Source organism: Rhinolophus ferrumequinum, chromosome 24 (assembly GCF_004115265.2).
Source record: "Rhinolophus ferrumequinum isolate MPI-CBG mRhiFer1 chromosome 24, mRhiFer1_v1.p, whole genome shotgun sequence".
NCBI classification, from domain to species: domain Eukaryota; kingdom Metazoa; phylum Chordata; class Mammalia; order Chiroptera; family Rhinolophidae; genus Rhinolophus; species Rhinolophus ferrumequinum.
The window spans coordinates 26,980,798-27,006,170 of record NC_046307.1 but is presented as its reverse complement, the minus strand read 5'-3'; the positions used below and the strand labels follow the sequence as shown (position 1 = coordinate 27,006,170).

Below are 25,373 nucleotides of genomic sequence, written 5' to 3'. Positions count from 1 at the left end.
TGCCCAGGAGAGTCTGAGATAGAATTCTGTTTCCTTCGAGTTATTTTTCCAGACAGTGTTACTTATGAATAAAACGTAGTAATGAAAGGGCCCACAATGCCTCCCAGGCAGACACCACCAGGAACACGCCTTGCTGGGAGGGAAAACACACACGTGGGGAACCACGCAAGACATCTCAGTAACAAGGAAGAACTTACTGTAGTATTTGGCCTTATTTGGGTTAGGGTTTAAGGAAGCAAAGCTCTGCTGTGGACTAAATGCTGTCAGGAAGTAGGCGTCATCTTATAACTGGCATCTTAATAAATCTGTTCTAGAAGTAGGGAAGACCAGAGCAATGCTAGAACTGTCATGGATAAAGAAAACACAGGCAAATAAGCCAGGATAGAGAGATGTTTGTTCAGTTTGTGGTCTGCGTTCAGAATGACCTTTGTTCAGAGACATGTTTGTGTTCAGAGCTTTTTTTGTTGTTCCTTTGTCTTTATCCTGCATGGCCACCAAGTGGCCTTGTGTGGTGTGGATGTTCTGTGAAATTATTTATGGTTAAACAGGAGAACGCTGAGGACTGGCTAATAGTGCCGGGCCGGCCCCTGATGTCTGGGGCTGCTTTCCTTTTCTTGTCAAGGCTATCAGTCTAAGAATCAGAGGATAAGAATTATGTCTCAACTCTCTCATTTTCTGGTAATGTGACTTTGAGCAAATCATTTGATCTTTCTGAAGATCTCATTTTCCGCCATCCATAAAATTGTACTATCACCACCTATTCTATCTACCCCCACAGAAAGGTTAAAAGGATCAAAAGGATCACACACACTACGTATAAAAACAACTTTGTAGGCAGAAAAGTGCTGTGAAATGCAGAGGACGGCTCTTGTGATTATCATCAGCATTGTGACCATGAATGACCATGACCATTTTTCTAATGCAGTGGCCACAACACATTGAAGAGAATTAATGATAAGCACCTTGTAGTGCACTTGCCTCGTTCACATAATCATGTCAATTTGGAGACCTGATCTCTTGCCGGAACATCCATACTAGACCGCTGACAAAAATAAAGACATTGGAAAGGCTCCTTAATGAGTGGGGAATTGAAATAGCACATATTGCACGGCATTTCCAAATGGCATGGGACCTGTACGTTATCTTCTCTGACTGCCTCCATGCTGTAGGTGAGAAGAGCAAGTGGCAGCAAGGTTAAGGGCTCCTCAAGGTCACCAAGTGAGCTAATGGAAGATCTGGGTCTGGCGTGAGCTCTCAAAATTGTTCCACAGAAGAAAAAGGGTTGTTTATTTGTCTAGGAAGGAAAAGGGGGTTGGAGCCAACACAGGAGTAACATCTAGGAAAGGAGCTTTTGGAGGATGAGGGGAGGTAGAAAGATGGGGACCAGGGCTACAGAGATCCTGAAAGAACAGAGATGTACATGAGGTCTTCGGATTAGTTGTCCTGGGAGGAGGGCTAAGGTGCAGCTGCCTTCTTGGTGACACCAAAAACTTCAGGAAAATCTGTAACATTTGTCAATGCTTTGGGGTTGTTATCCCTTTTTTTAGAAGGGAGATTGCGTATCAAGAGGTCAAGAAGTGCTAGTGAATTAATGAATGACCTCCGAATGGTCCCAGGTGAGCACCGTTTGCCTACTCTGGATCCAGTCAGATGGCAAACTGGTGGCAGGAGTAGGGGACACAAATACCTGGCCTTTGCCTCCCTCCGTGGACTTAGGTGATAGCATGAGATGTGGCCCCTGAGGAGTCGAGAACACCTGCCTGTGTGTGGAATGTGCTTCCTCTGAACTTACGAATGGGACATGAGACATACAGGACAGTGTGCTGAGGAGATGGCAGTAATCAGAGAACACAAGACACAGGTTATCCTGCTTTTCAGGGCTTCTCAGAATACGACATGGAATTTTCCACAGGCAGAACCATTTGGGTACATAAAGCTCAGTAACTGGTAGTTTTGGCGAAAACCCCCCAGAGTGCTGGCTCAATGGTACAGTCGGCTTGTGCTCTTGTTGATTTCACCCGGGACTGCCAAACCTCCTCAGACATGGTGAAATCTCAAAAACATGATTCTAGAGAGAAATGCAAATGGAATTGGAGACTGCTCAGGAGGGTCCCTTGGTGAACCCATTGGTTCTCTGTGGGATGGAAAAAAAATCACTAATTGTAACTTGAAACTAATCTTCAGTTAATCTCCATCTGTGCCTGGTAGTCTGTGTGTGAAGCATCTTCTCCATTGATTCCCCAAACAGGGAGACCTGACCAGGATGCAGTTTGGGAGCTGGAAAGGCCTGGGCCATGCAGCCTAATTGCTTTCCCCACCTCCCTTGACGCTGGGACCTTTGCCAACTCTGGCAAGAGGCTGTGGAAGGCTCCCCCACAATTTTTCTTCCTGCAGATCAGAGGGTTTCCTGTCCAGCCCCACCACAGAGGTGACACTAAATCAGCCGCAGTATCAGTCAAACGGGCATTTGTGGTCTAGCCTAGGAACTTAACTACCACTTAAACCATTGTTTCGCATCACAAGATTACCTGAATTGGTAACACTGGAATTTTTTTCTGGGCTTTTGAAACATTCTGTAGATAAGCAGGAAAGTTCTTGACTCCTCTGGATTGCCTTAGTAAACCTGGCCTCTTGGACGACAGGAGTCATTTGCTGTGGGATAGGTGCACCACTACCAGGTGTAACAGGCTTTAGAAGAAACTGGCCCCTGGAAGTGCTCTGTGCTGTCCATGTGTGTAACCATAAAAAGAGAACCCTGAAAGAGCACTTCAGAGGTAGGGCTGTGTGTGTGTAAATGCTTCAGAATTATACTATGGACACATCTATCCTCTCTAGAAATCATCTTAAAGGGCTGCTGCTGGCTGGTGATAGATGGCTTTTTGCTCATCTCATTTGAATATTAGCTATCGCAGGTCATGCCTGCCGAGTTAGGGATAGGTTTGCCAGCTTCCAAGAGGGCCCGATTTGGGCAGGGGAGACAGAAAAACGGAAGGCTGGGAAGGAGGGAGGCAAGAGAGAGGAGAAAATAGAAGGGAAAAGAGAGAGAAAAAGGGGAGAGACAAGGAGGAAGAAAGAAGGGGCAGAGCGAAAGAAGAGAGGGAAGAGAGAGGAGAGAAGGGGAAGAAAGAGAGAGAGAAAGGGAGCACGGGGGAAGGGGAGATGGGAAGGGGGAAGTGTGGAGAGGAAGGAGGAAGAGGAGGGCAGAGAGGGGAAAGAGAGCAAAGGGGAGGAAAAGAGGGGAGTGAGGGGGAGAAAATGGAAAGGAGGAGGTGGGGATGGAGAGGGGGAGAGGGAAGGAGGGAGAAGGAAGGGGAGAGAGAGACTGACTGACTGACTCTTGCTGAATAATAATAATTTGGGCAGTTTCGGCTTTATTAAAACAAAATCTTTCAAGTAAACCAAATATCCCACTACAAATAAATGGCAAATGATCAACAGGCTAAATAAGTTCCTTTTGGATTTGGAAGTTTGGGGGCTAGAGGTTGGATTTATTTCCCGTCTGGAGGTAATTTTCACGCATGCCACTTAAATCACTGCTCACTGAAGCTGTTTATTTAGTTATTTAGCACTGTGACCAAGCCAGATGTCCTACAAGCACCACGGACCATGCAATCGCAGGCTGGAACAACGTGTTTATGGATTAAGGGCTCTGCCGTGCAGCGATTCCTCCCACCCCTGCGTTTTCCCTGGTAGATGGTCCAATCACCCTCTGGCTGTGGAGCTGCAGACATCCACAGGCAGTGCTCCTGCGAGGCACACAGTGGGGCTCTTTCCCCAGCAGGACTCTGGGCACAAAGGCACCTGTTTCCCCATGGCATGTGCATTGGTGGGGCCCCAGATGTTGTAGTCACAGTAACGTTTACAGGGCATTTGGGCAACTGCCTTCAGAAAATGTCCATCTGTATACTTTTCCCTCAGCCCTGGAGCTAAACAAATGGCATTCTCTGCCTGCAAGTATAACAATGCCATTCCGACGCACACCCCTTTCCCTTTTCACTGTGGGGTGAATAATGGCTCCCGTTTACTGCTGCGTATAACCTACAGAGGGGGCACTGGCCATACCACTCAACGTATTACCACGGCCATGAGGCCCATGTTTATCACTGCAAGCACGGCTGTGAATAACCAATCTTCGTTTAAATTTTAGGAACATGCAGCTTAAAACCCAGGGGGTGCTTTCCATAGCGGTTAGGAGCAGATCTGCTATGTTAAAAGGAACCATGCAAACATATTCAGTGAAGGTACATCTGCATCTTGCAATTGAATTAAGGTTCAAAGTCAGCACGTACCGCAAATACGGCATGGATTCAAATGACCATTAGAAATCCCCTTTCCATCCCAGGAAGTATGGTATGCATGGTTTTGTGTATACTGGGCTCTCTCTCAATTAATTCAACACAGTCAGCTTTTCCTCCAGCATTGGAGCAGAAAGCTTATCTGTGGTTGAGCACCCGATGAAGCAGCTGGCTTCTGTTTAGGGGCTAAGCTACATGGAAAACAGTTTATTCCGCCCTAAACAACTATGACTGAATCTGCATAAGTTAAATGCGTGTATATGACAAGACGCTACGCTTTAGTAGAATCATGGAACACATGCCACCTTCTCTTTCTCTAACACACTCTAAAATGTGTTAGCAGACATTTCTTTCTTTAGTTCACATGGTGCTTCATTCAATTTTTGGTTGTGAGTACTTAGCATGGACCCAGCACCGCTAAGTTTTCTTCTCTTACCTGTTATCAGCTGAGTTAGCACTTTAGTCTGGTCATTGAGAATGTTCACTGTCACATTTCTGGCTGATTTGAAATACAGGGCATTACCCTGTAATAAGAAAAAAAGAGAAACACATGAAAATGGCAGCAGATTTCTAAACGAAAAACTGAAATCCCAACGCTCAAGGGGCTGCACTGGTTTCAGCCAAGTTCTCACTGATGTGTCTTGATTTGAAAACTTCAAGTGTTTAATGATCCCCACGTACGTGATAATTAACTGGCATTCATCCAAAATGGATTTCCTCCAAAGAGACACACAGAGAGACAGACACACATTCAAAACAGATTTCCCTAACACACACACACACACACACACACACACACACACACACACACACACACAAGAATGGAGACAAAGGGTGACACTGAGCCCTATAGATCTAGCTCCCCGCAGTGCTAGCACTGGCACATGGGGTGATCAGGAATGACTGACAATCTCCTAATCTTACCCTTCCTAGTTTACAATTTCTCTTAAGGAACCGTACAGAGTCCTTAATGGAGACCAGAAAGCTTGTGTGAAATACTCAATGTCTGCCCCTCTGGCATGTCCACTGGCTGTCAGAATCCAGGTGCTCCTGAGGAGACGGAAATCTCTTTGTGGAGATATTTGCCACACAGATATATAAAACCCAGGAGACCCGGCATCTCCCATTAGGTTCCTGCCTCCCTTCCTTTTCTTGTTTCCAAATTTCTTTTCCTTCAGCCTTTCTCTGCCTTCATCCAATTCGTGCTTTCTCAAAAAGGCCACCCAATTCCTTTCTCAAGAATGACTCAAAACAGTGGTTGGCACCCTTCTTCTATCCAGGGTCTGACAGTAATAGTATATAGGCTTTGTGGGATGTATAGTTCTGTGGTAACTATTCGACTTCTAACTGCTGTTTTGATGCAAAACAGCCACAGACAAATGGGTATGGCTGTATTCCCATAAAACTTTATTCATAAACAATGAAATCTGAACATCATATCATTAAAAAATTCAAATTTAAAGTAATCTTACTATATCTTAAAATATTATTCTCCCCCTTATCATTTGAAAATATAAAAACTATTCTTAGCTCACTGTCTACATGAAAACAGGCAGTGGGCTGGATTTAGTCCACAGGCCATGGTTTGCCATCCCCTGGCTTAGTTGTTTTCCCTTTCCTGGAGTAAACTAAAGCCATCGACTAAAGGATACATCACTGACAGAACATGTCAGTAATCAGATAGGTGTGTAGAAAAAAGAATATGGAGTGCCATTCTCGTCTTTCCAGAACTTTGTTACATCTTGGCATATATCTACCTGAAAATTCAATAATACCGGTATGCACTGAGTCCCAAACACAGAAAAAACCATTGTCCTAAGAATTGTCAGGAAAGATAGGCAAGACTTTACTTTGAAAGTCTTATGTTCTAAAGGGGACAAGGAGATGGGCACAGATATCTATCAGACAGAGAACAGCAGGGTGATCAGGGAGGTGCAAACCATGTGTGCGGGAACTTTCCTGAAGGGTAAAATTATTCATAACTTGAGGCTCTGGAGTGGGATGCAAAGGAGATATTAATGCTTGAGCTGAGCCTTGAAAAGAACAGATACAGTTTGATAAAGTTGACATGAAAAAAGGAGGTCATGGAGGTGGGAAGGTTATGGACTGGTTGTCTAATGGTTTTTTCCTTCAAAAACTGGTGGGTGTAGGAGCGGGTTAGCGAGCCTCGCCTAGTGCCTGCTTATGGCGGAGTGGCAGGGCTGTCCTGAGGTGGTTCCCACAGGCCAAGGAGGGCACGGGGTAGCCATTGCCAAGACATGTTTTCCACGGATGGTCTGGAGTCATGGTCTTTCTCACCCAAAGTCAATGGCTAAAATGGATGACCAGTACTCAGGCCCTGAGTAACCAGTCAACCTTGGGTGAGAGCTGTGGTCCTACTGTCAGGGACACAAGACAATTTCTCTACCTCAGGGCAATGATTGATCCACCGAAATCCCTCCCCCTCAACATTTTGCCTGATAAAAAAGGGTTTTATTTATTTTTTAAATTGCTTCAGGGAAGAAGAAATACATTAAATCTAATATTGACATAGTTTTTTTTTTTTTTTTTTTTTTGTCCATTAGGAAATAAGTATTAGCCAGAAACAGTTTCTTTGGCATTACTTCTGGCAGTGTTTAGTGGTTCTACTTAAAACTTAAAAACAATTCAAGTAATGTGAAAATTCAGAACTTGGAATCTGGACAGGAGGCTATATGTTTCTAGAAGTTAATGTTCTAACATTTCTCTTTGTATAATCAGCAACCTGGCACTGCAGAAAGAAGAGCGACCTGGAATCAGAGAATTGGATAAACTGCATTACCATTGAACGGTGTGTGACCTTGAGAAAATCACTTAACTGTTTTGTGGTTCATTCTTTGCATCTACAATCTCAGGGCTAATGTAACTGAGCATTGTGCCAGGTGTGCAGTAGGAGCCTGGAGTCAGCCCATCTAGTTGCCAATCAATACCATTTCCTAGTTGGGTAACTTGGGGCAAATTACTTAATTGTTCCAAGCCTCGGTTTCTTGATATGCAGGATGGTACAAATATGTATTATTAAATTATTAAAATGTATTATTAAAATTATTACATTCTATATGTAATTAACACCTACGGCCCAGTGTCAGGCATACAGTAAGTCCCCCGTAGTTGTTAGGGGAAGGGGACAGGAGGAAAGGGGGAGGCATAATGGGGGTTAGGGGGGAAATGAAGGGGCAAAAGTGGGGGAAAAGGGGATGGAGGAAGAGAAATGGGGAAGTCCTTCCTTTGCCCTTCCTAATCCTTAGATCCAGTCTGTGCAATGACTCAGGGAGTTGTTCCATTTCCAACATTCTCTGTTTCCATATTTCAAAGGATCTCCCTATATCTGGCTGTTTCACTACTATTTTTCAAATCCCAGTGTCTTCAAATGCCACCTGCTTACTCTTAATATAATTTAAGTAATTCTACTGTGGGAAAAAAAAAAAATTCCTAACAACTTACATCAAGGTTTACAGCAAGAGATATAAAAAAGCTACCATTCCTTTTATTACCATGTCAAAATACTGTAATTCAGCGTTAATTGTTCTAATATACTAACTTCTGGGGAAGCAGAGTCTTTGCTACATCAGGGTTTAAACAAACAGCGTCATGCTAGCTTGGAACACATTGCTGTAATCCTCCCAAATACCCCATCACAGAAAGATTACCAGGGGAAAAAAAAGCATTAACCAGCTAACAAATGTGAAGCACCTGGCACAGCAGCTGGGTGGTGCAATTTTGTGTGGCTCTCTGGTTCTGCTTACTGAGACTAAACCAGGAAAATACCAGCCAAGCAAAGAGTCCCTGAGGTCTCTGGGTATTAGAATAAGCTGGGGAAACGCTCTCTGTCATGTCCAAGGAGAAGCTAAATTCTGTCCTGTCAGCTTCTTCTTTTCCCCTGGTAATCCTCCCACTCACCATAGCAGTCTCTGGGCCTGGAGAGGTTAATTTCTGCTGCAGGAGAGCCTGCTCTGCGGTCTGTGACTTTCACTAACTGACCTCATGGCAACCATCTGAGGACAAGGGGTTGGTGGGGAACTGCCCAGAGGTCAACTCTGCTGGCAGAAAGGAGTCTGGCAGACCTGTGGCTGGTGAGGAAGACGAGAGTTCGGGGCCAGGTTCTGGACAGAGGCCAAGGCTGCCTGGGAGACTCGGAAGGGAGACAGTGCACCGTCTCTCCTACAGTAGGAGAGGAGGACAGTCCCCAAATTTGGGGGTTACTCTCCCCAAATAATGAAAGCACACAGCCTTTTGATAGAGAGGAATCGCCATCACATCTGTTTCTCTAATGCAAAACAGGCAGAACAGAATCAAATTTTTCTGGATGACTCTAGACCGCTGCAGTGAACATAGAGTTCCACCATGCCCTCCAGGGGCTACAATGTATATGTGGCTATTTGAATACTAAATGGCTCCATTATGCCGGCATTTTAAAATTATTGTATCTGATTTTAAAAACTGTATTATTTATTCTTATATCAAAACAGTACATGTAAACAACAAATACTACAAAACTTACATCAAAGAGCAATGGTTCATATCTCTCACCACTGCAAGACCTTTCAGCTTGCTAGTGTATCTCACCTTCACAGGGTGATCAGATCATAAATTCCTAACTGGGCAGGTCATGGCAGGTAGTCATCATGCCCCAGCCTGTAACTTCTTTAGTAAAAGGTTTAAGCCAGCCCTGCCCATTTTCTTGTGCACCTGGGTTAACACACCTTTGAAATGCCAGAAGTAAACCTCTTTTCCAGACTCCTCAAAGGCATAACCACCCTCAAGGAAGCATATAATCTTGCTAACTATCCTGTACCGTGCTTTCTCCCACCTTCCTGTAATCTTCTTTACTTTCCCTCCTTAATTTCAAAGGTATAAAAGAAACTGCAAAATTGCCATTTTCTGGAGCATTTGAGATCGTGCTTCCCAGAAATGTCGTCAGTTTTGGATCAAATAAACTCTTGTAAAAGTTCTCTACAGGTTTGGATATTTCTTATGTTGACACCAGGAAGCTCCTTTAGGTATTTCCCACTGTGTGGCCTAACATATGCTTCTATATGATCTCTTGATTTATCAACTTTAGACATTATTCACTGAATATCTGCAAAATTCCTTACAAATTTAGTTAAATTAATATTCAGACTCTGCATTATTATGATTATGCTATGTTGTCCACATCTGAGCCAAGTAGGTGTTCTTTAACTACATGTCCTTTTCTTTTCTTTTTTAATTTTTTAAATTAAATTTATTAGGTTGACATTGGTAAGTAAAATTACATAGGTTTCAAGTGTACAGTTCTATAATACATCATCTACATACTCCATTGTGTGTTTGCCATCCTGGAGTAAAAAGAAATGCTTCATTTTATAAGTTTAATCCTTTTTTTTTTTTTTTAAAGGGTCTGTTTTTCTGGGAAATATCCTCAATTGTAAGTTCCCTTTTTGTTGATGTTTTTTTTTTTAAACTTCTACTATCATACTTACAATTTTCAAGAGTTTTTTCTTATTCTTTGACCCATCCTTTTTATACTATCCCTTCCTAGTTTGACTGACTCACTAGATGGAAATAAAAACGCTGGTTGAAAGCTCTGTGTTTCCAGAGGGGTGAAACTTGCCATAGGGTACAATAGTGGGGACTTGGCTAACTCAGTGGAGAACCTCCAAATGTCAGTATGTGTGGGCAGTCAGTACCTGAGTGTTAGTTTCATCAAAGAGGAATTCTCTAACTCCTGCCAGGAAGGTGGTGGGTATAACTTGAGATAGAAGAGTTCTGAGTGTCAGAGGAGAAGGGGGCTGGGCATTTTGTTGTTCAGGGACAGACTTTCCAATGAACCTGTTTCAGTGCCTCATTCCTGACTGCATCTGTGTCTGACGGCATGAGCACAGAGGTCCTTTGGTCAAACCTTCTAGAAAACGATCCTCGTATTCTCTGCTAGGCTGGGGAAAGGTATTTACTTAGCTGGGCCAACTGGGCATGGGATTTGGGGATAGAATGGAGAGTGTAATTGGTCTATATGCAGATTTTTCAGAGTCCTCTTTTTCAGCCCCATTTCAGGTGCATTAGGACCTTCGTGGGCCCTCGACACTGTACCTAAAATGTCTCACAGATAAGTGACCCTACTCACTACATACTGTGGCTTTCAATCCTACAGGGATATCCAGTTCTCATTTCCCCACTTTCCATCATTTTCTCTCCGTCACTTTCTCTCCCTTTTTCTACGACAATGCAAATGTATTCCTTTTCACTTTTGTTCTCCACGTTTTCAGTGGGGTTTTTAAATGAAGCAGAGACCTATCATTTCTCCATGCAATCAATTTGTCTACTTCTAATGCCACTTCATCCTACTTCCGTCTTAAGAGGAAAGCAGGTTAAAATGGTGTGCAAGTCAAGAATAGGTGGTCTCTGGCCCTGAACCCAGAGCATCTCTTAAGCATTTTATATACACTGACTGAGTACCCTGAACATGTCATACACTGTTCCAGGCCCTGGAGAATGGAAACAATATAACTTTTATCTTTGAGAAGCTCTTTGCCCAGGGGGACACTGAATCAATGCAAAATTACCATAACAACAATGCGATAGGACCTCCACTGATATCTATGCTCCCCTGCTGTGAAAGGCACAGATTTTAATATTCGCTTTGATGGCAGCCCTATAGCCACAGTCTGTTCTGAAGTAATGTGGCCTCCAGAAATTATTTATCTTGAGAATCCTACATGGTAGTATATTTTCCTTGCCCTCTGAGGAACTAACAATCTGATCTGGGAATTGAGATAAACGGAGAAAACCACAAGACAGCACAGAAACAACTTGCACATTCAGGGAAGGCTTTCAACTCTCAGTGCGAATGACGTTCAGAGAAGGAAGGGATCAGCGTGACTGGAATCCTGAGGGGTCTTTCCCGAGTAGAGTTTGGCTGGCTTTTGTCTTTTCAGGGTGGTTCACGATAACATACTTTCCGTCTGACGTTAACTTAGACAATAAGGGAGGCTGGCCTTGTGGAGTGAAGGTTCAGAGTGTGAACTGTGGAGTCAGACAGATTTGGACTTGCATCCCAGCTCTGCTTTTTACTAACTGTGTGGCTTTGAGTCAGTCATTTACATCCTTTGAGCCTCGGTTTCTATATCGATGAAATGAAGTGAAAAGCTACCGAATGGTGTTGATATGAGGACTAAGAAAGACAATACGTGTCAAGTGCCAAGCACAGTGGCTACCAAAATACTTTATAAACTCTAACAAATAAATAAATGAAACCTCCATTGGGACGGCTTCTTGGAAAACAGCTGATTCTACACTGGGAAAGAAATATAAAAGATGAGCCTGGAGCATCTTTTAGTGCCAGAAAGGAAGGAAGTGCTCAGAAAACAAAAGAAACAAACAGAAAAATACCCCACAATTATGGGAAGATGTCAAAGGGACACAAGGTGACAACTAAAAGAGCACCCAATGGCCAAAGCTGGAAGAATATGAACAATAAAATCAATAACATAGTATTGAATTATAACCCAAAGCATAAAATAAATATCCATGAGTCAATACTGATATAAGTAAATGACTGACTAGATAAATAAAAGGGAGAAAATAAGCACATCTCCCATATAGAAGAATTCCAAACAATTTCCATAGTTAACTCCCTACTGCTTAAAGGCGGGTTGCACATAGTGATTTCCTTTCAAAGAGTACAGCATAGAAAGGGACGATAACTTCACAATGGAGAAATGTGACAAACACTGTCTCAGCCAGGTGATCAAGGCTGTTAACAGTGATACCATGTTGATAGTATGTACCTTTGATATATAAAGGCTAACAATTAAGTTCGCAAAACATGTTGCAACAATGTTGCTAACCTTTTTTGATATCGGAGGGATTATTCGTTATGAATTCGGATCAACTGAACAAACAGTTAACCAAGTTTATTATTTGGAAGTGCTAAAAAGGTTGCATGAAAAAGTTAGACGATCTGAACTTTCCACCAACAATTCATGGCTCTTGCATCAAGACAATGCACCAGCTCACACAGCACTGTCTGTGAGGGAGATTTTAGCCAGTAAGCAAATAACTGTATTGGAACACCCTCCCTGCTCACCTGATCTAGCCTCCAAAGGTAAAGGAAATATTGAAAGGAAGACATTTTGATGACATTCAGGACATCAAAGGTAATACAATGGCAGCTCTGATGGCCATTCCAGAAAAAGAGTTCCAAAATTGCTTTGACGGGTAGACTAGGTACTGTGTCGGTGCATAGCTTCCCAAGGGGAGTACTTTGAAGGTGACCATAGTTATATTCAGCGATGAGGTATGGAACACTTTTTCTAAGGATGAGGTTTTGAACATAATTGTCAGACCTCATATGTGTAGAAAATGACACTTTACCTCTGTGGTCTTCCTCTTCAAAACTCATGTCCTCTATTTAATCATGAGAAAAACATCACACAAATCTCAGTTAAGGATAGGTTGCAAAATACCTGACCAGTACTCCTCAGAGTTGGGGAGGTCATCAAAACCAAGAAAAGTCTGAGAAACTGTCACAACCAAGAAGAACTTAAGAAACATGACAACTATGTAGTATACTGGATGAGATCCTTGGACATAAAAGGGATATTAGGCAAAAAACTAAGGAAATCTGAATGAAGGATGGACTTGAGTTAGTAATATAGCAATGTTGGTTCATTAATTGTGACAAAAAAAAAAGTATGGTACCCTACTAATGTCAGATACTAGTCATAGGGGAGATTGGTGTGAAGTATATAAAAAACACTCTGCATTATCTTTACAACTTTTCTGCGTATATAAAACTATTCTAAAATTTTTTTAAAAAAAGTTTTTTAGAAAGATATATTAGGTCACCAAATTCTAAGATCTAGAACTCTAGGAAGAACCTCAGAAAGATACCCATCTCTGAGTAGGCAGGAAGCTTAATATAACACGGACATCACTAGCCAATACGTTATCATTGTTCACTCATCATTGCTCACTGATCATGTTCACTAAATAATACTAACTCTTAATATGACTAGGAAAAAAACCTGACACAAACTTAGAGCTGTCATTAAAATCATTCTGAAGGGTAGTTGGTAAAGTTATCTTCTGCAAGCATCAAATGTGTTATGACCCTCATTATTATTTTCAATAAGATGCTTTAGTTCTTTTTGAATTGACCCTGTTAAAAGCATTACAAGTATTTAAAAACAACACTATAGTATCATTTCTATTTTACTTTGGAATGTCTTTATTTTTTGAAAAACTGTGGCAGCCGTGAATAACGAAGCTACACTATGAAGCACTTGCTCAAAATCAGCTGGGAACAGGTCCAGTTTTCCATCATAGCATTCCTGTTCAACTATGTGCTGTGCTGTGCCCAAATTTGGGTGCATTTAGGTCTCTCTCAATATTTAACTAAGTTGAGCTGTTCTGTTTAACGATTCTTTAGAGCTGTCATGTTAGCATGTCAACACTGGAAAGGGACTGCCAGCTTTTCATGTGCCTGGCACTTTTTTGGCACCCACTCGGCTTTCAATAAATATTTGCTGAATAACTGAATGCCCAGATCAAATTAAGAGTCCACAGAGAGTTGTCAAGACAAGAAGTAATTAAATGAAGGTTGACACCCACTGTCAAAGAGAGCTTTCAAAAGGCAAACGATTCAGGATGGTGGACGTGATCACCTAAACATAGAAAACAGTGTGGTGGGCACAAGGCTGCACAGATATACAATCAACAAATACTTGTTTACCACCTAAGGCAGTGTGAGGAACGGTAGGTGATAGAAACGAGAGTTGAGATGTTTGGTCTCTAGGTGACAGGGAGAAGCAGGGGCACACATCATTACCCCACGTTCTTCCTGACATGAAGGTAAAATTATGCCTGGAATCTTCCCTGGGCTTGTAGCACCCATTTGGCATGTGGTATGGAATACGTCCTCTTTCAATTGCCCCTTATCAGTTCATTCCATTAACATCTTAAAGGTACCAACGAGGCAGAAAGCACTGTGCCACGTACTGAACGGGTGGCCTATGCTTTCCTGGAGCTTACAAACCTAGTCTGGAAGATGGACACTAAATACGATTTCCATCAATGATGATGTCATTGCAACTGTAATGAGAGCAATGGATGCAAAGTAGGAGGTGAAATGAGAGCACAGGCAGGGAAACCTCCCCTAATCAGCGCAGTCAGGGAAGGCCTTTCTACGGGAGAGACATTTTGGCTGAGATCACAAGGTTGAGTGGGAATTTGTTAGCTGAACCAGGGGAGAAAGAACTTTTCAGAGAGAGTGACAGACTGTACTGGCTCTGAGGCAGAAGGGAGGGTGGTATATTTAAGGGACGGAGAGAAAGGCCAAGATGGTTGGAGCTTGATGATCAAGGAGAGGGAAACGTGTCCCTCCAGTCTGGCCATCAGCTGTGTTAACACTGCTCACGCTGCTCTCTGATAAATGGCAATGTTTGATTTTGATGTAAGAAAACCCATTTGTTTCTCCTTACAGATGGCTTCTTGGGGGTTCATAAAGAAATCCTTTCCTGCCTTAGTTCATTCTTTATATTCTCTTCTGTTGACATTTGAGTTTTACTTCTCATACTAAGTTTTTAGTGCCTCTGGAATCCACTGTTGTATATACTTTAGGTGGGAATCCAAACGGAAGCCATTTTCTTCAACAGCATCTCTCAAAGATGTTATTTGAGACTGTTAGGACAGTGGAGGACTGTTATTTCCTCTACTGATATGTGGTGCCACCTTTATCATTTATTAATTCCCAAATATACATGAGTCTGCCTCAGGGCCTTCTGGTCTGTTCTATTGTTTGTTTGTTCTTGTGTCAATATCATATCATTTTATTTCTGTGGTTTGTGATATGTCCAAATATCTGATAGACCTGTCCACCCTCTTTGCTCTTATAGATCATTTAAATGATACTGAACTTTCTCCGAAAATGCAAAGCCATTGAAAGTTTGCCAGCAGGGGAGTGATTTGAGCTGATTTCCATTTAAACATGATCACTCTGACTACCTTGGGAGGACTGACAAGAAAGAGACCATGTTTGATGTGAGAAGCCTAGTGGGATACGATTGCAGTTATCCAGGTGAGAAATGATGGCAGCGTGAACTGGAGTGGGGGCAGCGGGAGACAAGAAGAGAGGTTAAACATATATATGTTTAAGATTGACAGGGGTTGATAAGGGATTGGGCTAGAAAATGAGGAAGGATCAGGACCAAGAATGACTCATGGTTCTTGGCAATTGGAGAGGCAGTAAGCCGTTTGCTCAGACAGAAAACAGCGGGTGAGAGAAAGAATATTTGAGGGGAGGATTTGGTAGGTAGGAGGCTGGGGACTTAAGAATTCAGCTTTGGAAAAAGTAATTGTGAATTGCCTCAGAATCTGATATACTGGAGTGCAGAGTTGGCATTTCTTTCAATCTTGCATCACATCTTTTAATGTCCCCTCTGTACACCTACAATGAATATGAAAAGCTCCTTTAGAAAAATTTTCACAATTAAACTATCTCAGCTGACAACTCTCACAAAAATCTATGCATTTCCATGTTGATTCTTTCTGGCAGTTTAAATTTTGTTTTCTCTAGAAATCATCAATGGGGAATCCTGTGACAGGGCAGACATATTAAAATGCAATCCCTAACATAAAGGTGACATCTCAAGTCAAATTTCTCATATTTTCAATGTTACAAAGAATTGAAAGAAACTTCTGGGCAAGTGAAAAATCAGTGATTCTCCTAGTGTGTGTCTCTGTGTTTGTGATTTTATCCAAAGGCTGGTGGAGGGAGAGGTTCTAATTACATATACAGTAAATAAGTCAATAGGAGACATAAAATTATGAATGAATTTTAACTTGCTAGTCAAGCTTCCTGAACAATAGCTAACTCCATAGGAGAAAAAGGAAGTGCGGATACATTTTCCTCTTTTGGGGTAAGGTCACACGTGAGGGCTCAATGAGAAACCTTGGTTAGGAAGGACTTCTTTCACTTCCCACCTAAAGAGCCGGAAATGACATATTAAAATCTGGACTCAGTTCTGAGGGAGTGCAGCTGCTGAAGAGGCTGCTTTGGGGATGTGTAAAGAGGTAGATGTTTCATCCTTCCTTGCCTGGAGAAGCCAAGGCCAGAGCGTAATGGGTCACCCTTTTATGTGCCCAGCACAGTGCAGGGGATTGGAACAGCAGTGTAAGAGCTAGACTGGAGCCTCTGCTGTAGGTGGGAAGACGACACTGACATTCAAGTTGTCACGAACCGAGATGAGATCAGAGACAGACGGAGAAGGTGGCACCTGATAACGCTCAGTGTGCTCTCCTGTATATTATCTCAGGTGACATTTCATCTTCACAGCATATAGAAGGGTATCTATCAGCTTCAGTAACTGCCTGAACCTCTTACTGGGATTTCCCAGTGTTCCAAAGAAAACCTGTTCATTACCATGTGAGTAGCCATTCTTAAAAATAAAATAAAAAGCTGTCCCCCAAAAGATTTTGTGGGCAAAATGGTCCAGGAAATGCAACCTACTTTCCCCCATCCTTCTAGCTGCACAGTGTATGTTAGTATATTATCCGCTCCGAGAAGTCCTCCATCAACATAATTTGGTTAACTTGGTGTCCAACAGTTCCAAGATTTACTTAATCATAGAATTTTTTTTTTTCCCCTTAAACTACATGTTAATGGAAAACACTGCTGGACCTATTTTGGGAAATGCTACTTTACTGACTACTTTAAATACATGTGTTATGACTTAGATATCTTTGTATCTCTTTAAAACCATGAAACCATGAAAGGGCTTAGCAGAAAACCTGACACGTGATAGGCTCACAATAATACTTACTGGATTGGCTCACGTCTACAGTCCTAGTGAGCAGATGTTACTGCCATTTTACAGGTGAGAAGACTGAGGCTAATTATGGGGCATGAGCAGCCCAGGCTTGCACAGAGAGATTTCAGGACTCAGGAATCTAGACTTGAGGCCTTTCCTTCTGCTCCACAGCTGTGGAATGGGTAGCCTAAGCTGTAAGTGTAAGAGCTGTGATGAAGGAAAGACTTTGGTATTGGTTGGTATAGTTAGGGAAATCTTTATAGTGGGAGGGAAGCATGACCAGGGTTTCTGAGAAAGGAGAGAAACAGAGAGACTTTGCAGTTCAAAGAGGCAGCTCAGTGTTTCCCCCATGGGTCAAACCGATTCCAATATTTATTATGAGGTATGATCAAAAATACAGTGAATGTTTAAATAATAAAAAAAATTATTATAGTAAAAGACACGTTGCCATCATCCCCCTCAAAATACTCCCCCTCACTTTGAACACACTTGTATGGATTACAACTCAATAGACAATAAGGTTAAGACAGGCTTTTCTCATGGAACTTTCCCCCCCATAATTAGAAAGCAATAGGAAAAAAAACTGTTCTATCCTACTCTTTGCTAGAGAAACTCTGTAGGCCAGACTTGCTTAGCTTTTGGGCACAAGTGCAAACAACGCTCTTGGATGCATGCTGTCCTTGCAGTGGCTTCAGAGCACCCCCAGATCTAGAAGCACAAGTCCCGGCTTTGTGGCTGGCCCCCACACATTCCTCAGCTCTGTTTGCACATGTTTTCCTCTCTCTATCAGTGAGGGCGTTTGCGTTGGATCTTGACCTTTCCCAGAATGGTGCGTGGCATTCCAGGCAGCCAAAAGGCACCTCTCAGAACTGTCTGGGGAAAGCTGATGTGAAGCTTTCCGAGACAAACACGTGCAAGTGGAGGCTGGAGCTGCTAACCGGGAGAGAAAGACAATGGCAGCACAGGACTTATGTCGTGGGAGAGCTGCTATGCGATTTGTTTTTGAAGATACATGCCCAGCCTAATGCTCACTGACTTGACAGAGGCTTTGCTTTTTAAAAATTTAGTCTGAGTGACATAGCCCCAAACCACGAACTGTCAGGTGACTCGAGCCTTTCTTTGTGGTGTGCTGTCATGGTTATGTCGGGCTTTGGAAGCACTCCACCCTCAGCTGAGACCCCAGCTTTGCCATTTCTGAGCTGCTGTCCCTAGACCACACTGTCTCAGTTTCCTCACCTGGAAAATGGGAAATATAATGTGCAAAATGGGGACAATAACAGTACTTCCCTTACAGGGCTGAAAGGATTGACTAAAATAGTACATGTAAGGAATTTAGCATCATGCTTGTACCTTTAACCACATATATTTTAAAAAGGTTTTAGATCACAGATGTTGATGGCTGGTAAGTGCCATCAGCCCCAACAAATCGGCAGAGATATTAGCATGTGAAATGTTTCTGCTTTGTCCATGGTGACTAAGAGCTTGATTTCAGGTGGATGAGCTGGGCATGGAACCCGGCTCCTCCATATGCTTGTGAGATCAATACAGGTGGGTAACTTAACCTCCCTGCATCTCAGTTTCCTCACCTGTAAAGTGGAGGGTGGGGGAAGAATAGCACACGCCTCACAGGTTGCTGTGAGCAGTTAAGACACTAAATGCAAGCCATACAGCACTGTGTCTAGTCAAGAATAAGATGAATGCAATATGGAGTGACAGCAACAGGTATTAAAGAACAACAGAGTGTCCTGCATAGTATATGTGTCTAGGCACATTAAGTGGCAATCTGGCGTGATTAAGGAAGTGTAGAAAGGCACCTTGACAACAAAAGATGTCTGAAGGCGGCTTCCATGGTGGGAGTCCTCCTCACCAGCTGCCATGGAGAACCAGGTTGCAGAGAATGGAGACATAGTAGGTAACAAATGATTCAAAGTGAGCACATGAAACGTTATTTCCATGTTGGGTCCTGAGGCCAGGTCCACCTGGGCAGGGAATCCACCAAGGGTAAGCAGAAAAGAAAAGGGAATATCCAAACAAAATGTTTCATACCTGAGGCACAGTGTTTGCACTTTCTATCCATGTAATTATCAGATTTATTTAAAAAAAGCAGTAATAAACCCTAGGTCACACAGAATCTGACATGGAACCCAGGCTCATAATCCAAATACAACTCTAGGACCTTCATGCCATGACCCTTCTGAGTTCTTATATCTCTTAAGAAGTGGTAGATAATATGTGCTTTCAATTTTCTTGTTCAAAATAAAGAAATAGAGGATGCATTATTTTCACAACTATAAAAGAATCCTGAATATACACTATGTTCTCATAACCATGAATATCATGAATCTAAAATGTAAAAATATATTCATCGCAGAACATGACGTATTATTAAATTAAAATTATTATAAAATACAGGCAGTGCATAAGTTTCCTAATTATTTTTGTGTGCTCTTAATTTCCTTCTTGGCAGGTCAAAAATTTCTAATTTCTTAGGCAGGTCAAAAGGGAGAGAAGAGGAGTGGTTGTGTAGTTGTCAGTAATCCTCTGAAAAGAAAGCTCAATTATTGTAGGAAAAGTACATGTGTTCTCCACTCCCATCACTTAACTCAGTAATGTCTGCATTATATTAGTTTGATTGAAAAGGGGAGATGTCAAAGGAGGAAATCAGCTGAAGTAAACTTTAATTAAATTGGTGTAAGTCTATATTGCCTCACAAAGATATCTCCTTCCTCATTCTGTAGAAAAGTAATGTTATCATGCAGTCAGGTACTGTGCGTGCTTAATTCAGTTGTCCACTTACAAAAACATGGCCCAAACGGATGTGAGATTCCAGTCAAAATGGAGGGGTCAGGTCACGGTTTGATGTCCCCTTGTGTCCAAGCCTACAGCAATGGTAGAGTCTTGTGGTGTTCTGAGACTCAATTTCCAGTGTGTGGAGCAGGGGGTCTCCCCCCCAACACCAAGCAACTGTCAGACAGCAGCAGGGTGTCTGAGAATTCAACTCCATTCTGACACTATCTACCTGCAGCATCAGATTCCACAGGTTAAGGGTTCAGTCCTACAAGGTTGCCCCCTCCCCCCACACACATACACTTCCGAAGCCAGTTACAAGCTCAGGTTGTTACCTGTGCTTATCAACTGGCTACAGATTAGAGCATCCCACCACCCCCTCACGGGACTTCAGACAGCAGTAGCAAGTCCAGGTTGTTACCTGTACTTCTGACTTTCAGGCTGTAAACCAGAGGTTCCCATGACCGCCACCTTGGGGTCCATTACTTTGCTGGGTCAGCTCAAAGAACTCAGGAAACCTTTCACTTACTAAGTCACTGGTTTGTTATAAAAGGCTGTAACTCAGGAGCAGCCAGAGGAAAGAGATGCACGGGGCAAGGTACGGGAAAAGGGCACAGAGCTTCCCTGCCTTCTGCAGACATACCACTCTCCCAGCGCCTCCATGTGTTTATCAGCCCATGAAGTCTCCAAACCTCATCCTTCTGGGTTTTTCTGAGGCTTCGTTACATAGATTGATTACATCATTGATGCTTGAAGACTGATTCAACCTCCAGGCCCCTCTCTGGTCCCTAAAGGAGGTCGGGGTGGACTGACAGCCCCAACCGTCTAATCACATGGTTAGGTTTCCTGGCAACCAGCTTCCCTCCTTAGGTGAGGTCCAAAAGTCACCTTATTAACATAACAAGGGACACCTTTGTGGCTGTCATTACTTAGGAAATTCCAAGGAGCTTTGTGCCAGAAACTGGGATGAAGACCAAATATATATTTCTTACTATAAATCACAATATGACCTAAGGTAACAACAACAACAGCAACAACAAATGGAGAACCAGTAAATCATAGTTGCATTCACAAAACAGATAACTCTTCACAGCCATTAGAATGGCAATCATCGTCTTCATCACCGTCACCATCATCATCATCAGAAAACAAGTGTTGGTGAGGATGTGGAGAAATTGGAGCCCTCAAACATTGCTGGTGGGAATGCAAAATGTTGCAGCCATTCTGGAAAACAGTTTGGCAGTTCCTCCATAAGTTAAACCTAGAATGACCATTTGACCCCGAAGTTCCAATCCAGGTATATACCCCAAAGAACAAACAGGTTTTCAAAGAGAAACTTGTACACAAATGTTCATGGCGGCACGATTCAGCGTAACCAAGGGGTGGAAAGAACCCACTGCCCGTGAACACATGAATGAACAAAATGTGGTGCGTTCACACAATATTATTCAACCGTAAAAAGGAATGAAGCGCTGACACATGCCACAACATGGACGAAGCTTGAAAACATGATGTTAAATGAAAAGAGCCAGGCACAAAAGGCCATAAACTGTATTAATATAGGGAAGGAACAGGAGGACTATTATGTATTTACAAAAGAAGGAACTAGGAGGTTGGATTCCAAGCCTGCTACTTACGGTTTACCAAACACAGAACTCAGACATTTATCACACAGAACAGACCATCTGAAGCTTACTGAGCAAAGAGATTCCATTACGGCCATTCCCATAATTAAACCTATTATAAACTAGTCACAGGCTGTACCTTACAAAAGATAAACCTGCACGTATTCTTCTTGTACCTTGATTCTTTTCTCCTTTTCTCCTACCAAGAAATTCTCCATGGAAACAAGAAACACATATAAACCCTACTCCGACCGGCGGATAGAGGGGTCTCTCTCCCACTAGTGATTAGAGACTGCCACTCCATCTGTGGGATGGTCTTTTCTTACTTACTCTCTGCTAAATAAACTTACTTTCACTTTAAATTCTCTATCGGCTCACGTTTGAGTTCTTTCCTACATGAAGCCAAGAACCTTCTCGGCCCAGGGTTTGAGTTCCCACTTCGGGGGATTTGCCCCGTCGGCATCAGTGTGATTCCATTCATACAAAATATCTACAATAGGCAAATCCATAGAGCAGATTAGTGGCTGCCAGGGGCTGGGGAGAGGGTCCTGGGAGTGACCGCTTAAAAGACACAGGGTTTCTGTTTGAGGCGATAAAAAAGTTGTGGAAGTAGATGATTCTGGAAGTAAGAGCATTGTTAATGCGCTTACATTGCCACTGAATTGTACACTTTAAATGGATTAAAATGGTAAATTTTATATTATGTGTATTTTACTACAATAAAATAAATATTGGACAACCATCTTCATGAATCAGAAACACTAAGTGGAGTGTGGCCTCAGCCACAGGCCTGCGGGGACAAAGGTCTAGAATCAGACAGACCTGTAGTGACCGGACTCTTAGCTCAGGCAAAAGAGAAGAAACCTCAGGAGGTCTCCTGAGATGAGAAAGCAGGGTGAAATTCCCTGCTGGGAGGTTTGTGTGTTTGAGGGGCAGGGGAGAATGTGCGCTAGGGAGGTTCCTGGGTAGTTAAAGTGAATGGACTACTGTCCATGTCACACTTAAGGGACAAAATATAATTACTTAATAAGTATACATGAGAAAAATGAAAGTGGCCATTAAACTAACTGGAATACAATTTGTGGTCCTAAAACGAGAAGAGAGAAGGAATAGAAAAAAAATTAATCCACGAGAGGGAACGATAAAAATTGTTTAAAAATAAAATAAAAAAAAGCAAAGAAAAAGAATAGTAGAGAAGAAACACAAACCAACATGGTAGCAGTAAAAGATGTTCATAATATAAATAGATCACAGTAAATGCTGTTTATAAAAGAAGTATTTAAAACAAAACTATATGGAAAGGTTGAAAATAAGGATATGGAAAAAAGACAATACACGCAAATTGCTGGTGTATTAATACCACACAAAATAGGATTTAAGGCAAAAAGCATTAATGTGTGAGTAGAAACTACATATAAAATTTAAAAAATCTAACAAGAAGCTATACAAATCATGACTAGATATGTAACTATTAATGCAGCTTAAAAAACATTAATTAAAAGTTGTCAGAAGCAGAGGCAATTTTGTCAAATCCTAATGTGAGATTTTAACAAAAATCTACCAGAAAATTATAGACTGCTGGCTAAATAATAGCAAACGTGAATGATCTGAATAACAATATTTAAGTAGTTTGAACTAATGGATCTGTAGAACTTTATATCCAACAAATTGAGGATCAACATTATTTTCAAATACACAAAAGCACTTGCAAAAATTTATGTTGTGCTAGGCTAGTTCACAAAGTCTTTTCAAACAATCTGGGTCATACAGAACACATTTTCTGACCGCTGTGCAATTAATTATATGATAAATCAAATAAAACATAATTAAAAACCACCCCATCTTGGACGTATAAAAATAGCTGTTGTAGTCCATATTGATTTCCCTGCTTCCATTTGTGCCCTCCTAAAGTCTATTATCCTCAAAGCAGCCGGAGTAATCCTTTTCAAATTCAACACAGATTTTGTCACTCCTGTAGAAAACAAAAATCTGCCAATGGCTTTTTATCACAACTAGGCTTAAATTCAAACTATTTCCTATGAGACTCTACATCATCTAGCCTGCTACTAACTCTCCAGTCTTTACTGTACTCCCTGTTCCTGGAGCGTGGAACTAACTCCCCCTAGATATCCACCTGGCCAACACAGTAGTCGCTTTATCCTCTATCCTTTGGAGAAAGAGCAGAGTAGCCTTCGCTTCCTCTATTTAATTCAGCACAACTTACCATGTATTATGTATCTGTTGGATTGTGTTTTAGACTCTGTCACACCTTCCTACAATCACAGTTCAATGAGGGCAGGGATTTTGCTTTGTTATCCCCACTTACTAAGAAACACTGTGTCCCCAGGGTCTAAAACTGTGTCTTGTACAAAGTAGGTACAGAACGTGTTTGTCAGATGAGTGACTGTCAAAGTTAAGGATGAGTTTGTTAACTGATTGTCAGGAAGGTCACTACTTTCAGGCTGCAGCACTTGAAATGCTGAAGGACAGGAGGATGGCCCTCCTTTACCACGTAGTCAGAGCACACCTGAAACACTGTATTCAGATTCAGATACTACACTTTACAGAAGGAGACAGAAAAAGGCAAACCACCAAGATGGCCATAAAGTCTGTAAACACTGATGTACATACGTAAGAATGGCTGCATGGTATTATAATACACGATGTTCTCAATGACATTATAGGTGTCATTCCTCATTAGCAACGCAGAGTTCGACGAACTGAGAAATTGCAATAAATGTGGTGTAGTAACTTATTTCACTTAGCTCAGCACTTGTATCTGTGATTCACTTAGCTCAGCACTTGTATCTGTGATTCACTTAGCTCAGCACTTGTATCTGTGATTCACTTAGCTCAGCACTTGTATCTGTGATTCACTTAGCTCAGCACTTGTATCTGTGATTCACTTAGCTCAGCACTTGTATCTGTGATTCACTTAGCTCAGCACTTGTATCTGTGATTCACTTAGCTCAGCACTTGTATCTGTGATTCACTGCCTCAGATGACTTATGTCTCTGGTTTTTACTAAAAAGACCTGCACTTTCAGCATGTCAGAAGGGTTCAAATTTGGCACACAGGTAGCCCACTGGACATGTTCACACATCCAATCCAGGTTTAGAAATGATCAACCAAGCAGCCCCTCATTATTCTGGGGTGGAGTGGTGGGCCATCCTGTTGGAACCACTGTGAGTGACCTTCTAGCCAGTCAAGTGTGGATATTAACTGGTCGCTTATGGGTTCAAATATGACCATAACCTACGTTTCCAGACTTTATGGTCACTGTGTATCTTCTATAGTGCTTTTGATGGTTCACTGGGGAAGAGAAGTGATTAAGGACACACAATGGTTATGATATGGACTCTGGATTCAGATTACCTGAGTTTGAATTCTATCCCTACCTCTTAGAAACAGCACCTAGCCCTGGACACGTTATGTAACTCTTCTATTGCTCAGCTTCTGCGTCCACACAATAGAAATAAAAGTGACCCTAATTTTACAGGTTATTATGCCTAACAGACAGCACACTCCAAATCCACATTAGCTATTGTTTGGACATGGTTAATAAAAGTATCATTACCATCATCCAACACCCAACAATGACTGACCACCATCTCTTGGCTAATCAGTTCAGAATTTCTGGAAAATACTGAATTTGTCATGTGCAAGGATCTACATATTCCATAAAGCTGTATATTATACTTTGGACAACTTGCTCACCAATTCTGAGCTTATTTTATTAATCATGATAATTAATGCATGATGTTATACCAATGGCAGTGTGATAATTTTATGTGTCAACATAGGGGATGTTTTTGGATGAGATTTATATTTAAATTGGTAGACTTTGAGTAAAGCGTATC

At 42.0% G+C, this 25,373-nt stretch overlaps 1 protein-coding gene across 3 annotated transcripts in view; it reads right to left on the bottom strand.

Annotated features, from left to right (window-relative positions):
- The window catches only part of SGCD (sarcoglycan delta), an 832,261-nt gene that overhangs the window by 129,042 nt on the left and 677,846 nt on the right, over nt 1–25,373 (bottom strand). For all 3 annotated transcript variants that reach the window (XM_033096288.1, XM_033096287.1, XM_033096286.1), the window contains one exon: nt 4,732–4,819. In XM_033096288.1, coding sequence (XP_032952179.1) covers nt 4,732–4,819 — 88 coding nt within the window. The remainder of the gene's footprint in view (nt 1–4,731; nt 4,820–25,373) is intronic.